Source organism: Vicugna pacos, chromosome 17 (genome assembly GCF_048564905.1).
Source record: "Vicugna pacos chromosome 17, VicPac4, whole genome shotgun sequence".
Taxonomy (NCBI): Eukaryota; Metazoa; Chordata; class Mammalia; order Artiodactyla; family Camelidae; genus Vicugna; species Vicugna pacos.
Window position 1 is genome coordinate 55,257,853 of NC_133003.1, and position 14,436 is coordinate 55,272,288.

Here is a 14,436-nt window from a genome sequence, read left to right on the forward strand (position 1 = left end):
GAGATTAGCACTGATGACAAAGTACACACAGTGCGAGGTGCTAAGTAGTTAACGTAACAGGGCAGAGATAACAGGCTGGCTGACGAGGTCACACTGGCGCCCATGGGTGTGTTGTAGGCTCCCAGGCAGTTGTCCTGGGAGTTTGGCTGTAAACCTCCGGGAGCCCAGAGTGAAGACGTGAACACGGGGAGCTTTAGGGTCTGTGTCTGTGATGACAGCCAAGCACTCCAGGGATGCACGCCATCCTGACAGATGTAACAGGAGTTTCCTCGGACGGCCACAGAGAGGACCTGTGACCCTGGTGCACAAAGTGGGACAAGGGCTTTCAAGCCTTTCTGACCAGGTGCACTTTAAGAAATACATTGTTGGGGGTCGTCCTGGTGTACTCACTCACACACACGCACGCACCAGACAGACAAAGCAGAATTTATTCTCACTTCATAGAATGTGGTCTGGTGTCTTCTACTCCATTTTGTAGTTTAAAAACTCTCTGCTCGTGGGCCACTAACTTGATTTGCTAGAAGCCGAGCTGGCCACACAGTGGAGGCTCCCGCAGACTGAGCCCGGTCCCTTCCCTCGGCAGCGACGACCTCTTCTCCCTGCCCTACTGCCCGGGTGCCACCCTGGTGGTGGGCGCATCCTACGTGGCCCTGGAGTGCGCCGGGTTCCTGGCCGGCCTGGGCCTGGAGGTCACGGTCATGGTGCGCTCCGTCCTGCTGCGGGGCTTCGACCAGGAGATGGCGGAGAGGCTGGGCTCCTCCCTGGAGCGGCTGGGCGTGCGCTTCCTGCGGAAGTTCGTGCCGGTGGCGGTGAGTCTGGGACGGCACGCCTGGTCCTGCTGTTCCGCTCCACTGTCCCCGAGCCTTTTATTGTGCCCTGGTCACTCCTGTCACAGCACGAGGGCCTGCGTCCACCGACTCCGCCGGCGCCCACTCCCGGGACCCTCCTTCCCCTGCCCGCCTGGCCCCGGCCTGCCCCGGCCACGCGCACGCGCACACGAGCGGCTCCCTGCCCCTCCCCTCTGCCCCCCCCCCCCCCCCCCGTGACCCTGCTGTCAGGGTCGGAGGGGCACTGTGGTCGGAGCCAGGCTGGCCCCCGTCCTGTCCAACGGGGCCGCTGGGCGGGGGCGTGGAGACGTGTGGGAGCGCCTCCACTCCAGCCCCTCTCCAGACAGCACGGAGCCCCCACCCACCTTCCGGGCCCACTTCCGCTCCCAGGAAGGGCCTGGGTCCCCGCGACCCCTCAGCCGACACCTGGGAGGGCGCCTCCCGCCGGCTAACTCACTTCTGCCTGCAGAGCGCGCCCGCTGAGGGCCCGCTTCCCGTCCGCCCAGCCGCGCACCTGAGCGCGCGCGCACACACACACGTGCACACACGCACGCGCACGCCTGACCACCCGTGGGCGGCGGCGCCGCGCTCTTCCCCCGCCAGGTGCTGCAGCTGGAGAAGGGCTCACCGGGAAGGCTGAAGGTGGTGGCCAGGTCCACGGAGGGCCCGGAGACGGTGGAGGGCGTCTATAACACGGTGAGTCCGGCCGCGTGGACGTGCAGCTGCGCCCGGAACGCGACCTGGCGCAGAGGCCGGACGGCCTCGGTGCTGCTCCCGGGGAATCCGCGCTCCAAACGCGAGCAGCCAGGGCAGCCCAGCGGTTCTCACTCGCTGAGGACCTCGGCACCAGCGTTTCTTTTATGAACCAGCTTATAGTTTTAACATAAACTGTACATTTATGTTTTATATACTCTTCAAACATGATCTTTTTGGGTTAAAACAGTAAACAATGTAAAGAGGGTCACCAGCACCAAAACTATGTAAGAAAAACAAGACTAAGATCACCGCCTTGCGACTTCGGTCGGCGTCGCGTGGCCCTGTGGCCCGCTGGGAACCCGCGGCTTGCCCGCAGCCGCCGGCCGTGCAGGCCCTCTTCCGTAGGGCGTCCGCGGCAGTTCCCGCCGTTCTCGGCAGACGTCGAAGCGCGCTCTGCTAGGGTTACGGCTAGGCACTTACACATGTTTGTGTAGTTACAAAGGATGCTTTTTGAAAACATGTCTTTGTCTTTACCTGTGTGTTGCTGATACAGAAATGCTGCTGATTTGTGTGGTTTGGTTTAGTGTTCGGTAACCTTGCTGACCTTGTATTTGATCATTTATCTTCAGATTATTTGGGGTCTTCTTTATACGTGTTCATATTGTGTGTGAGAATGATGGTTTTGCCCCCTTTCCCGTTTCCCCTTACTTCTTTTTCTCTCACAGGGCCACTCCCCTCGGCCTCCAGCCGGTGTGGAGAAGTGCAGAGCCGGGCGCTCCTGCCTGGTTCTCTGTCGGCAGGAAAGTTTTCAGTGCTCCAATGCCAGAAAGTAATACTTTCTGTAGGGTTTTGGTAGATATTCTTAAACAAGCTAAAGAAATTATTTTCTTTTAAAAATATTTTTTTTGAGGGGGTGGTGATTAGGTTTATTTATTTGTTTGTTTGTTTATTGATTATTTAATGGGGTATTGGGGATTGAACCCAGGACCTTGTTCATGCTAAGCAGATACCCTACCACTGAGCTGTAACCTCCTCCCTAAGAAATCATTTTCTATTTCTTGTTTGGTAAGTATTTTTTGGTTATTTTGGGGGTTGGTTGGTTTGTCTATTAAGTCAAGAGTGGATGTTTAGCTGTAAGGTTTTTTTTCTGTAGCTGTTAATGATGAAAAAAATTTCTTTAATCTGTTAGTGTGTTGACTTACATTAATTTTCTAATGTTCAGTCAACTTTGTATTCCTGATATAAACCCAGCTTAATAATGCTTCATATATATGTATATATATATATAGTTGGATTTGGTTATTTAGAATTTTTGCATCAACAGTCATAGAATTGTACTGGCTTATAGTTTTCCTTTCTCGTATTGAACTTTTCAGATTTTGGTGTCAGGGTTATTCTAACTCTTGAAAGAAGCTTGGAATATGTTCCTTCTTTATCTAGTCTCTGGAAGCATTCGTGTCATGTTAGAATTAGTTCTTTGATAGAATTCACTGATGCAAACACCTGGGCCTAGAATGTTCTATGAAGATATATTCAATTTCCTTTAACAAAAAGAGGTTTGTCTGCATCTTCCTGATGACTACGTGTGTGTTTGGCCACGGAAATATTTCCCCTTTGAAGTGTCTTTTGGAGCGTCCGGCCCGTCTCCGCTGAGTGTTGAGCTTGCGTCCCTCGCTGCAGGAGTGGTGCATGTCGTGGGGCCACGCCTCTCAGGCGACGTGTGTGAACATTCCTCCCGGCGGGACTTGCCTGTTTACTTCCTGTGGTACTTCTGGCGAGCAGCAGTTCTACAGTCTTTCTGAAGCTCGGTTTATTGGTCGATGCTGTCTGTGTGCTCCACCCAGAGGTTGGGGAGATGTTCTCCTGTGTTTTCTCCCTGAAGCTCCGTAGTTTATCTTCCGTGTCTCGGTCTGTAATTCACCTTGAACTAACTTGTTCGCAGTGTGCGGTGGGCGTTGGGACCTCTCTCTCCGTGTTCGTGTCCAGGCGCGTCTGTTGAAAGGACTCCCTTCCCCCACCGAATTGCTGGGGTGCCTTTGTTGAAATCTTGTAACCTTTAACCGTGGGTCTGTCTGTCCCTCTGACCCGGGACCAGCACCACCTCGTTTTGTCATTGAAGCTTCGTGGTAAGTCTCAGACCAGGGTGGGTGGGCTCTCCAACTTTGCGTGTAAATTTTGAAAACAGCTGCCAATTTCCAGAAAAGTAAAACCTGCTGGGATTGGGATTGGGACTGAGTTGCTGCTGTGGATGAATTTGGTAGAACTGGCGTTTAACAGTGCTGACTTTCCCGGTTCATGAACCTACCTCGTGTGTCTTTCCATTTATTTACAAGTGCTTTAGCTTCTCTCAGCCATGTTTTATCATTTTGCTCTGGAGGCCTTTCATGTATTTTGTGAAGTTTATCTCTAAGCATTTCATATTTTTAAGCTATTGTAAGTGGTATTTTAAAACTTCCATTTTCAATGGTTAGTTGGCAGTATGTAGAAATACAAGTGCTTTTTATACGTTGACGGTATTGGGGCTTCTTAGGGCTTATTCTGCATGGAACCCAGGGTTGCTTCTTCTTTCCAGTCTGCGTGCTCTGTTTCTTCTCTTGCTTTGTCTAAGCCTCCAGAGCCGAGGTGAGTGGAATCCCGGAGAGTTCCACGTCGCCCAGTCCCTGGGTGGGAACCTCGCATCACTGCTGGGGCCGAAGCTCGCGGGTTTTCGCAGATGCGTCTCCCGGGCTGGGGGGTGTTCTTTTGTTTGGAGTGTGCTGAGGGTGCTGCTAAAATCCTCAGAGGGGGCTCAGTTTTCTCAAGTGCTTTTTCCGCGTCTGTTGGGATGATTAGATGCTTTCTCCTTTGTTCTGTTAATATGATGAATTGCATTGGTTGGTTTTTGTGTGTTAAACCAGACTTGCTTTTTTGGGACACAGCACTTGGTCACCATCAGTTATCCTCTTTTTTCATGTTGCTCTGTTTTACCTGCTACCATTTTGTGAAAGAGCCTGCGTCTGTGTTTACAAGGAGGGTTGGCACCTGACTTTCTTTCTTCTAATGCCCTGTTTGCTTGTGGCCGTGTCTTTGCTGGCCTCCTGCCCCTTCTCCCTCGTCCCGGGAGTCTGAAATCTTTGGTGTCACTCCTTAAGTGCTCTGTAGACTTTACCAGTGATGCCGTCTGGGTCTGGAGGTAATTTGCGGGAAGCTGATAACCTGTGAGTTGAGCCTCTGTAATGAGCGAGGAGGCGCTGTTCTGCTAGGGCTGCCGCAGCCACGTGCGCTGGGCCTGCCACGTGCCTCTGAGATCACGGTGTCAGCAGGTGGTGTCTTCTGAGGCCTCTGTCCTGGCGTGCAGACGGCCACCTTCCCTGCGTGCTCCCACGACCACCGCACAGTTAGTGCTGTGTGTCCCAGTCTCCTCTTCCTGTAAGGACACCAGTCAAACGATTGGGGCCACCCCAGCAGCCTTGTTGTGCCTTGACCGCCTCCGTAAAGGCCCCATCTCCAAGCACTGTCACATTCTGAGGTCCCAGGGGTTCAGACTTCAACACGTGAATTTGGGGAGGGGGCACAGTGCAGCCCATGACCTAGGGTTATTCAGAATTGTACATGTGTAAGTTCGGTAAATTGTGCCTTTCGAGGAATCTGTTTCATCTAAGCTGTCAGGTTTATTGGCATAGGGTGTTCTTAATGTTCTGTAATTATCCCTGGAATGCCTGGAGGGTCCCCGGTGATGCTCCCTGTTTCCTCTGTGATGCTGGTAACTTGTGCTCTTGGTCTCTCTAAGTCCAGGTTCTGCTGGCCATCGGTCGTGACTCCTGTACGAAGGGAATCGGGTTGGAGAAGATTGGTGTCAAAATCAATGAGAAGTAAGTACCCATGGCGTCGTCGCCCATCGTGGCACAAAGGAAAGCACTTCTACAGACCACCTCTCGGAAGCCCCACTTATTCCCTGAGGTGCAGGATTTTACTGCTTTACGTCTATTTATAATAAGTGCCAGCTCTGTAGTCCAGGTTTGTCCTTAGTCCATGGGTAGCTCTTCTTGTGTTCCTTAAATATCTGAGGCATTTTTTACTAAAAAATGATTGTGGAAATATATTTACCTACTTTGTGTGATGCAGCATGATTTTTATGTCTGTGAGCAGAAAAGCTGTAAGTGTGAGTCTGGGGAAGCCTGGAGGCACCACCAGCATCAAGAGTGTGTGCCTGGTTTCTCAGCCGCAGCCCAGAGCGCCCCGTCCTGTAGGGGCGGGAGCTTCCCGGGCCTCCTCTGTGGAGCCAGTCTTCCTCCCAGCGTGCTGTTGTGTCCCAGCGTGCTGTCACAGTGGATTTCTCCCGTCCAAAATCCGATAGGAACGGCAGAATTCCCGTGAACGACATGGAACAGACCACCGTGCCCTACGTTTACGCCGTCGGGGACGTCCTGGAGGGTAAGCCCCAGCTCACCCCCGTGGCCATGCAGGCGGGCAAGCTGCTGGCTCGAAGACTTTTTGGCGGCCGTTTAGAAAAGGTGAATTTCTCCCTGTTGTTTTTGAGATAATGTCTAAATCACAGTTGCAACTTAAAGAAAATTAGTGGCGACGACACAGTGGGCTTGTTTTGCGAGGGACGCTTTCTCCCATAAATCGTTTGTAGTTACGAACTGTTTACTGATGGTTTAGATAAACATTTCGTGTGTATCTGTCTGTGCAAGATGTTGTGCCGAGTGACATGTAGGGGTTGCCAGGGGCTTCCCAGGCTGCAGGGATTGGAAAAGGTGTCCCAAGTGGGAGGTGACAGCCGCCGAGCGGGAGGGGCCCCTGGCCCTCGCCAGCTCAGCGTGTGAACTCAGCATGGCCATCCATGAAGCCGGTGGTATGAGCAGGTGATTTCTGGCATCTCCTCTGCCCTCGTAGTCTCCGATCACAGATGTGAGGTGGGCTTTGTGGAAGGAGCAACAATTCAAAATTGAGGCCAAGGGCGTTTCTCACAAGAAGGCAACAAGAAAAGCACCTTTCTCTGCATGTGGGTTCTGTCTGGATGAGGGCGTCACGGAGCTCAGGAGCGTGTGGCCCTGCGTGGTGTTAGCAGATGAGGGTGGTGGGGGAGGATGCCAGTGTCCCGTCCCACACAGAGAATGTCCCTCCTCGGTGCTCCGAGCAGCTGGGCTGTATGCAGGCAGAGCCGTTGGTGCAACAGGATACAATTAGGGATGATGCTGGAAAATTCACCTGGTTCCAGATCATGAAAGATCTGTGGTGGCACAGGGAAGAGCCGGCGTGGCCTCTCCAGGCCATGGGGCCTGCCGGAGACCGTCATTTCCCTCAGCAGCTTTTTATTTAGAAAGACGTCAGACCGCAGGGGGAGTAGTCGCAGTTACCTTCGGGCCTTCTCCAGCGCCTCCGTCTGCTCTCTCTCCATTTCTGAGTGTGTGAATTACAAAGCTTAGGCTGGTTTTTTGCTGAGCTTCTTGCAATAAGTGGCAGAGGTCAGTGACGGATCCCCAGTGGACCAGGATGGCCACCCTCATGACCACAGCTGCACTTACGTGTTGAGAAGGTGAAGGTGGGCGCAGCGATGCTGGCCCCTCGGCGTCTGTGTCCTGGGTGTGCGTTTGAGTCACACAGCTCGCCTGGCTCCTCTGCTGCCTGCGTCCCCTTCAGTCCGATGCAGCCCCTGCCTCTGTCCCCCGTTTGTCTGTTTGCTTTCTCTTTCACGACTGTGATTTTTGATGGACCCAGGCCACTCTCCTGGTAGAGCATTGCGCATTCTGGGTTCCTCTGATGCTCTGCACGAGCCAGTTTGGTGGGCTGTTTTGGGTGCATGCTCTTCGTAGGGGACGTGTGTGCTGCACGTCTCCAATGCAGGGGCCCCGCGAGGTCGTGCACCTGTGGCACTGGTGGGTGGGGGCGACCGGGGCCGAGGCTCTGCTGGCCCTAGTGGGACCCGGGGCTGTGAGTGGGCAGGGAGGATACCCTAGCCCCATGGCAGGAGCCTTTTGGGTGTGCAGAGGCACTGCAGTCGCCTGGGGTCCTCAGAAGTTCACCGTGGCTGCCACGGCCGGAGGGATGGGAAGACAGAGCGATGTGTGTGGAGAGGGAAGTCAAGGGAGCAGGGCTGAAGGGGAGGCTGCGGGGGCGGGGGCACGGCCACGTTCAAGTGGAGGAGGCCGTGGAGAATGTGCTTTAGGTGAAAGGGGAAGTTGAGGAATTTCCTGTTGACTTTCCTCAGTTACTACGAAGCAGGAGACAGACCACCTGCTGAGGGTGGGGGGTCCCTAGTAAGCCATGGGGGGCGGGGTTGATGAGCAGACTGACGAGCGTCTGACGCCTCAGAGAAGTCAAGGAGAACCACACAGCGGCAGGGCTGGGAAAGGAAACAAATGCTTGGCTGGGGCTGGGGTCTCACTGCTGCTCTGGGCCCGGCGCCTCGCCCGGGGGCTTCAGCACCTCGGGGCTTCTCCCCTGGCCTCTGGGGCATATCCTGCAAAAGACAGACGGTCACCGACAGAGCTCACCTTTCAGACTTCTGGCCAGCTTCTTACTTTCTTTGGGTTGGCGGTCTCCCTGACCTAGTCGCCTGTACTCGTTGGCGGGGCTGGGGGACATGCATGCTGCGGGCAGGTGCCCTTTGAGGGGCTCTGGGAGCAGGCAGAACAGTGGCCTTCCCCTCTGGCCGTCCCTGCTGCCCGCCCTCCCCCGGGACACCCCCTCCCCCCGGGCAGGAATGCTCCCTGTGCTCATGCTCGCCTCCCCCTGTGGACGCCCGGGCTCCCACTGTGCAGTCTTCCCGCGTCGGCCTCTCGGGCCGTCTCAGGCTGTGAGGGCCCTAAGGGGTCTGGTTGTAGCCTCGGCCTTGTGAGATCCTGGCCCGTGGTGTGATAGTCCCCACGTGCGTGGCCATCCCCCCGGTGGTCCGGGCCAGTCACCCCACCCAGCAGTGCTCACCCCCACAGGGGTGCAGTCACGTGACATGTGACAAGGCTGGGGTGGCCCAGTGTCCTGGGAACTGGCCTCCATCACTGGCCCGTGCGTAGCCCCTGCCCTGGAGCCAGGTCGCTGTGCGCTCAGTGTAACTGGGTCCCCTGAGAGGTGACAGGTGCTCACTGGACGGCAGCTGTGCTCTCTGTTCACACGTGTGCACAGTGTGGATCTTCACTGTCAGAGCGTCTTGAGGTGCGAGACTGTGACCTGTTTGTCTTCCAGTGTGACTACGTGAACGTTCCGACCGTGGTGTTCACGCCGCTGGAGTACGGCTGCTGCGGGCTGTCCGAGGAGAGGGCCGCCCAGGAGTATCAGAGGGAGAATCTGGAAGTAAGAATGCTTTGTTCCAGTTTAAGAGTTTCTCTCTAGTCAACGGTTAAGGCACTTTTTTTTTTTTTTGGTTGTTTTGCAAGTTACTGTAATGATTATACTGTAGAAAATTCTTTTCCTATTTCAGGAAAGTGGGAAATTTAATAACTTAGACCCTCTTTCTAGCAAACTAATAATAATTGTACAATTGGGGAAGAAGGCTGTACCCAGTGTGCATTAGGACTCCTGAGTCACAGGGACAGACGTCTACTTGGGCAGTTTCTGCAAGGAGGTTATGAGGTCTTTGGAGCCTGCAGGCCTGTCTCAGGCCTTAGGAAGGGGATGAGCCAGCATTGGTGGCCATCTCCACGATCCCCCCTCCTGCCATGCGTGTGTGTGTGTGTGTGTGCACACGCACCGTCCATTCTTCTGTTTCTGCAGAAATGGAAATGCACTGAGTGGCCAAAATACGGCCTTTCTGCTGCTCCCGAGTTTACCACGTAGCACTGGTCTTTGGAGGGACTGATTGACGACCAACCGACTGAATTCCAAATCTTGAGGGACTTCAGGTGGTCCGAGCTGGGTCAGCTGTCCACCCGCTCCGGTTTGGCAAGGCGGGAGCTGGACTCAGGCCTCGGGCATGTGGCTTCAGGAGGCCCCGTCCATGGGCCCCGGGAGGCTGGGCAGCTTCAGGGCTGCCGCCTGCTGGGGGCCGCGGGCCCTTCAGACTCCCGAAAGGATGGCTGCCCCTCCCCGTCTCCGCCCGCCCAGACATAAGTACCTCGTAAATACTTTCTTACGCTGTGTTTTGGTGGGTGGTTGGAGTGGCTTTCTCCTGCACCTTCTCCCCACGTAGGAGGGAGGGAGAAGTGAACAGGGTCAGAGGGTTGGGACCACTTGATGCTTTGAGGAAGAGAGAGTTGAATTCTCAGTCTGCTCCCTTTGTTACTGGGAACTCCTGTAAACCGCAGCAGACACACTCGAGTTAACGGCCTGTGACTCCTCTGAACTCTCGTCCACACCTCTGGTGCTGGGAACCACGATGATCACAACTTCATCACGTCATGTTAGATGGTGTTCTCCAAGGGAAGTTTGCACTTTAGAGGACATTATTTGATCAGTGTATATAATTAACTCCTTTTTACATTTGTGAACTTTTACTTGGGGCTCGGAAAAGGGACGGTAACAATTACGGATTTAACACTCAGGTCTAAAACTGTCTGAAATTAAGAAAAAGTAAACAGGCAGGCAGGTGAGAGGGAGGATGGAGAAGGCCGTGCCAGGTGCAGGGCCCCTCCCAGGAAAATTTCCCGCGTCTGTGCAGTGACTTTAAGGTCTCTTTCCTACTGCTCACTGCACATCAGCTCACCTGGTCTATACAGCTATTTATTTTTTGCATTTTACAGGACCGAAAATTTGGTCTATTGAAATTTTTATAATGTTGCCATTACAAAGAGATTTGAGGAAGCTTCTCATAAATACACATATAATACCGTTTAAAGTGAAGAAGTTAGGGAGAAGAGAAAGTGAGGGTAGAAGTACTAAGATGGAGCAAGAAGGAAGGTTAACCTGGCCGCAGAATTCATGCCGTCAGGCCTGCGGGCTTGCTTTAGGGTTAAGCTGAGAATGTCACTCCGAGTTTCCTGCTGCCTGTCTTGAGGAGGGAGAGTTGAGAGCCATTCCTTCAAGTTCCTTAAAAGGGGCACTGAGATTTGGTGAATCATACCCTTAAGATTCCTGCCTAGTAGATGCAGGAGTGGGTCTTCTAGAACTGTTTCTTATTAGACCCAGAAGAGCAGCCGCTGGCATGACGCCCAAGTCAGCGTGAGAAAAGGTATGTCCCTGATGTCGGACGCCAGCTGTACCTCAGCTGGGGGTGGGGTGGGAGGAGAAAGGCTCCCGAAGGCTCCAGGATAGGGCTGTGCTAATGTGTGGCTCCCTGGTGCCCTGACTTAGTGCAGAACTGTGTAGTAAAACCAAGGTTTTAACCTGTTTAATATGAACTTCTCTGAGAATCCAAGACAAGTTTGGTTTCCAGAAAGAAACCCTAAATGTGCTTCTAGACCTGAGAGCACCCTGAGCTCTTCCCTGTTGTTCTCCATCAGCAGTCAGGCCTCCGGGCAGTCCCGCCAGGGTTTCCGCCAGGCTGTGTCTCGTGTGAACCCATTTGTGCCCGTTTCCCCCTCCCTCCCCACCCGCTCAGCCACCATCACCTCCTGCCGATGCCCTGCTTACCGCCTGCCTCCTGGTCACTCTCCACTCAGTCCAGTCTGCTCATCACGCATTAGCCAGAGACTCTTTTAAAAGTGAAAATCAGTGCGGTCTCCCTGCCTCAAATCCTGTAATGAGGTCCCAGTGCTCAGACACACAGTCTAGCTCCTCGCTGTTTGCAGTACGAGGCCCATGGAGGGAGGCTGCCCTCACTGCTCAGAGTCCAGCACTCTGGTCTGTTGTTCCAAAAGCTCTCCGGCTCTCCCTGTGCAGTCTCTGGGCTTCTAGCTTCCTGTGCTTGTGACTGGGATGCGAGTAGAAGGTGAGGTTACTCACACACCTGCCAGCACGAGGGGAGGCGTTACCCAAAGGGCAGAGAAAAAGGAGTAGACTGCTGTTCTCAAAGGCAGTCGCTCCGCCCCTGACACCGCCACTCAGGAGGGAGGCGGAGAGGGAAGGAGATGCCACGGTGTCCTGAGTGAAGAAGCCCAGACGTTTTGCACTGCTAGCAGCAATGGCAAGGGCTCCAGTCCCCCCACGTCTTGGCCGACACGTGTTCTTGCCTGTGTATTTTGATTATAGCCGTGCTGCGGGTTGAATGGCGACTCTCAGAAAGATGCGTCCGCAGCCCACTTGCAGGACCTGTGGCTGTGACCTTGTTTGAGGGGGAGAAAGGTATTTGCAGGTGGAACTGAGTCTTGAGGTCATCCTGTGTGTTCTGGGTGGGCCTCAGATCCAGTGACAGGTGTCCTCGTAAGAGATGGAAGAGGGGCGGCCGGTGAGGACGGAAGCAGAGACTGGGCTCACACTGCCAAAAGCCAGGGGACCCTGGAGACACCAGAAGCCAGAGTGGGTGGGAAGGCTTTCCTTTTAGGGCCTTAGAAAGGGGTCTGGCTGTGTGACAATCTGATTTCAGATTTCTGTCCTCCAGAACTGTGAGGATGCAAATTTCTTCCGGTTTAAGCCACATGTGTGGTAAGCTGTTTGAACAGCCCTGGGAAGCTGTTGCGCCGGCCCCGAGGCATCTCGTGAAGGTTTGGTCTGCATCTCCCTGTGACCAGTGGTGTGGAGACCTTTTCCTGCGCTCGCTGGCCTTCATGTCTTCTTGGGAGAATTGTCCGTTCGGATCCTCTGCCCTGCTAAAAGCTGGGTTACTTGGGCCTTCACTGTTGAGCTGGAAGGGTTCTTCAGGTGTTCTCTGCACGATTTGTGAAACTCGCACCCTTTCTGGCGTGCTGGTTCACTTCCTTGATGGTGCCCTTTGAAGCACAAACACCTGTCACTTTGATGAGGGCCAGTTCGTCTTTTTTTCCCCTATGGTCTTTTGTCTTTTGGTGTCACTTGTAGTAAATCGTTGTGTAACCCAAGGTTGTGGAGACTTACGCCGTGTTGTCTTCCAAGAGTTCCAGAGCTTTTAGCTGTTACGTGTGGGTCTGTGATCCATTCTGCGTTACACGGTGTGGGGTGGGGCTCCAGCTTCATCCTTCGCAGGTGGGCGTCCATTCTTCTGTGAAGAGCTTCGACCTAGTGAAGGAAACGCTGGCATTGATCTAATGATGAATTTAACCGTAATGGGGGTGGGGGAGGGGCCAGGGAGGAAAGTTAAACCCTCCTCCTCGGCAAGCAGAGCCGGAAGGGGAGGTGACGGGGCGCGGGGCGGCTGTTCTTCACAGCGTAGCTTTGAAATGTCGCCTCTGATTATTGTGTGTAATCTGATCAAAGAGTGAAAACTTGTGAAAAGGACAAGTAGTTGTCAGGAGACCGGCACTGTGGATGCTATAAGATGGGTCACAGAGCTGCGGCGACTAACAGGGTGCTGCAGGCCGCACAGGGGGACAGAAAGACTGGGGGCAAACTCCAAATCCGGGTTGACTCAGGTGCTGAGAAGATCAGTGTGTGACAAAGGTGGTATTTCAAGTCGAAAGGAAAAGACGTTCATTTGAGGGTGCTTGTCGTCTTTGTATCATGCGGAGCCTGTCAGGGCGTGGTTCCCGGAGACTGACCTCGGCCTCTCTGTTCCAGGTCTACCACACTGTGTTCTGGCCGCTCGAGTGGACGGTGGCCTGCAGAGACAACAATGCTTGTTATGCAAAGATCATCTGCAATAAATTGGACAACGTACGTTGCACGGTTGGAAGTAGAAATGCTCTAATTTTAAAATGTTGCTTTTATTCCAGTATTTGAGTTTGTGTAATCTCTTTAAAGATGGCTCTCAGGGCCAGGCAGAAATCTCAAACTCACCCAGGCACTGCGCTCACGGAGGTTGAACACGTCACAGGCTGTAAGTGAGGCTGGCCTTCTCAAAATCATCAAAACACATGTCTTCCCAGAGCTGGCTGGCTTGTCAGCTTAGAACGACAGGACCTGTGAAAATCTGGGTCGCCAGTGATAAAATGTAAGGCATGTGTTGTGTGCTCTTGGAAATATGGACACACCTCAAAGATCCCATGGGTTTGGTTCCAGACCACGGAAGTACAGCGACTGTCGAGTGAAGTGAGTTGCAGAATGTTTTGGTTTCCCAGCGCACATAGGAGTTATGTTTGCACTAGACGGTAACCTGTTAAGTGTGCAATTGCATTATGTCCAAAAAAACAATGTACACACCCTAATTTAAAAACACTGTATTGCCAAAAAAGTGCCAACCATCATCTGCGCCTTCGGGGAGTCACAGTCCTCTTGCTGGCAGAGGGTCGCGCTCCGAGGCTGGTGGCGGCTGGCTGGTCGGGTGGAGGTGGCCGAAGGGCGGGGCGGCTGGGGCCGCTTCTTGAAACAAGACAGCGGTGAAGCCTGCTGCATCGGTGGGCTCTTCCTTTCAGGAGCAGCGGCCACGTAGCCCGCAATGCTGCTTGGCTGCATTTTACCCAGAGGACGTCTTCCGCAATTGGAGTCCGTCGTCTCAGACCCTGCCCCTGCTTTCCCAGCCAAGCCTGGGGTGTCGCGTCAGCCGTCTCCGCGGCGTCTTGGCCGGGAGGAGGCTCCCTGGCGGGGGACCGCGCCCTGCTTGCCCACAGCAGCAGCCCCGCCGCCTCCAGGCTTTCCCCTGCGGCTGCGGCAGTCCAGCCACGCCTGCAGCCCCCACGCCTCACTCTGGTTTTCTTGCTTTTCCGCCACGTCTGCGGTGACTCCCTCCACTGAAGCCGTGAGCCCCTCAAGTCATCCAAGGGGGTCGGAAGCAACTTCTTCCAAGCTCCTGTCACGGGCAATGCTTTGACCTCTCCCCCAGAATCACAGCTGCTCTTACTGGCATCGAGAATGGGGGCTCCTTCCCGGAGGGTTTTCAGCTGGCTTTGCCCAGATCCGTCAGAGGAACCCCATCTGTGGAAGCTAGAGGCTGACCAGATGTCTTTCTCAAGTACTAAGAGTTGAAAGTCGAAAACCCTCCGAGGTCCGTGGGCTGCAGAAAGGACGCAGTGTCACGGGCTCGAAAACAACGTGAACCTCGTCGTCC

General features: G+C 54.1%; 1 protein-coding gene across 5 annotated transcripts in view; it reads left to right on the forward strand.

The window, feature by feature from the left end:
* The window catches only part of TXNRD3 (thioredoxin reductase 3), a 34,923-nt gene that overhangs the window by 14,883 nt on the left and 5,604 nt on the right, over nt 1-14,436 (forward strand). For all 5 annotated transcript variants that reach the window (XR_012060827.1, XM_072942016.1, XM_031676352.2 and 2 more), the window contains 6 exons: nt 584-809; nt 1,431-1,523; nt 5,298-5,374; nt 5,860-6,016; nt 8,691-8,798; nt 13,011-13,106. Coding sequence is in view for 4 of the 5 variants with exons in the window: in XM_072942016.1 (XP_072798117.1) it covers nt 584-809; nt 1,431-1,523; nt 5,298-5,374; nt 5,860-6,016; nt 8,691-8,798; nt 13,011-13,106 (757 nt within the window). In the remaining variant the exon portion in view is untranslated. The remainder of the gene's footprint in view (nt 1-583; nt 810-1,430; nt 1,524-5,297; nt 5,375-5,859; nt 6,017-8,690; nt 8,799-13,010; nt 13,107-14,436) is intronic.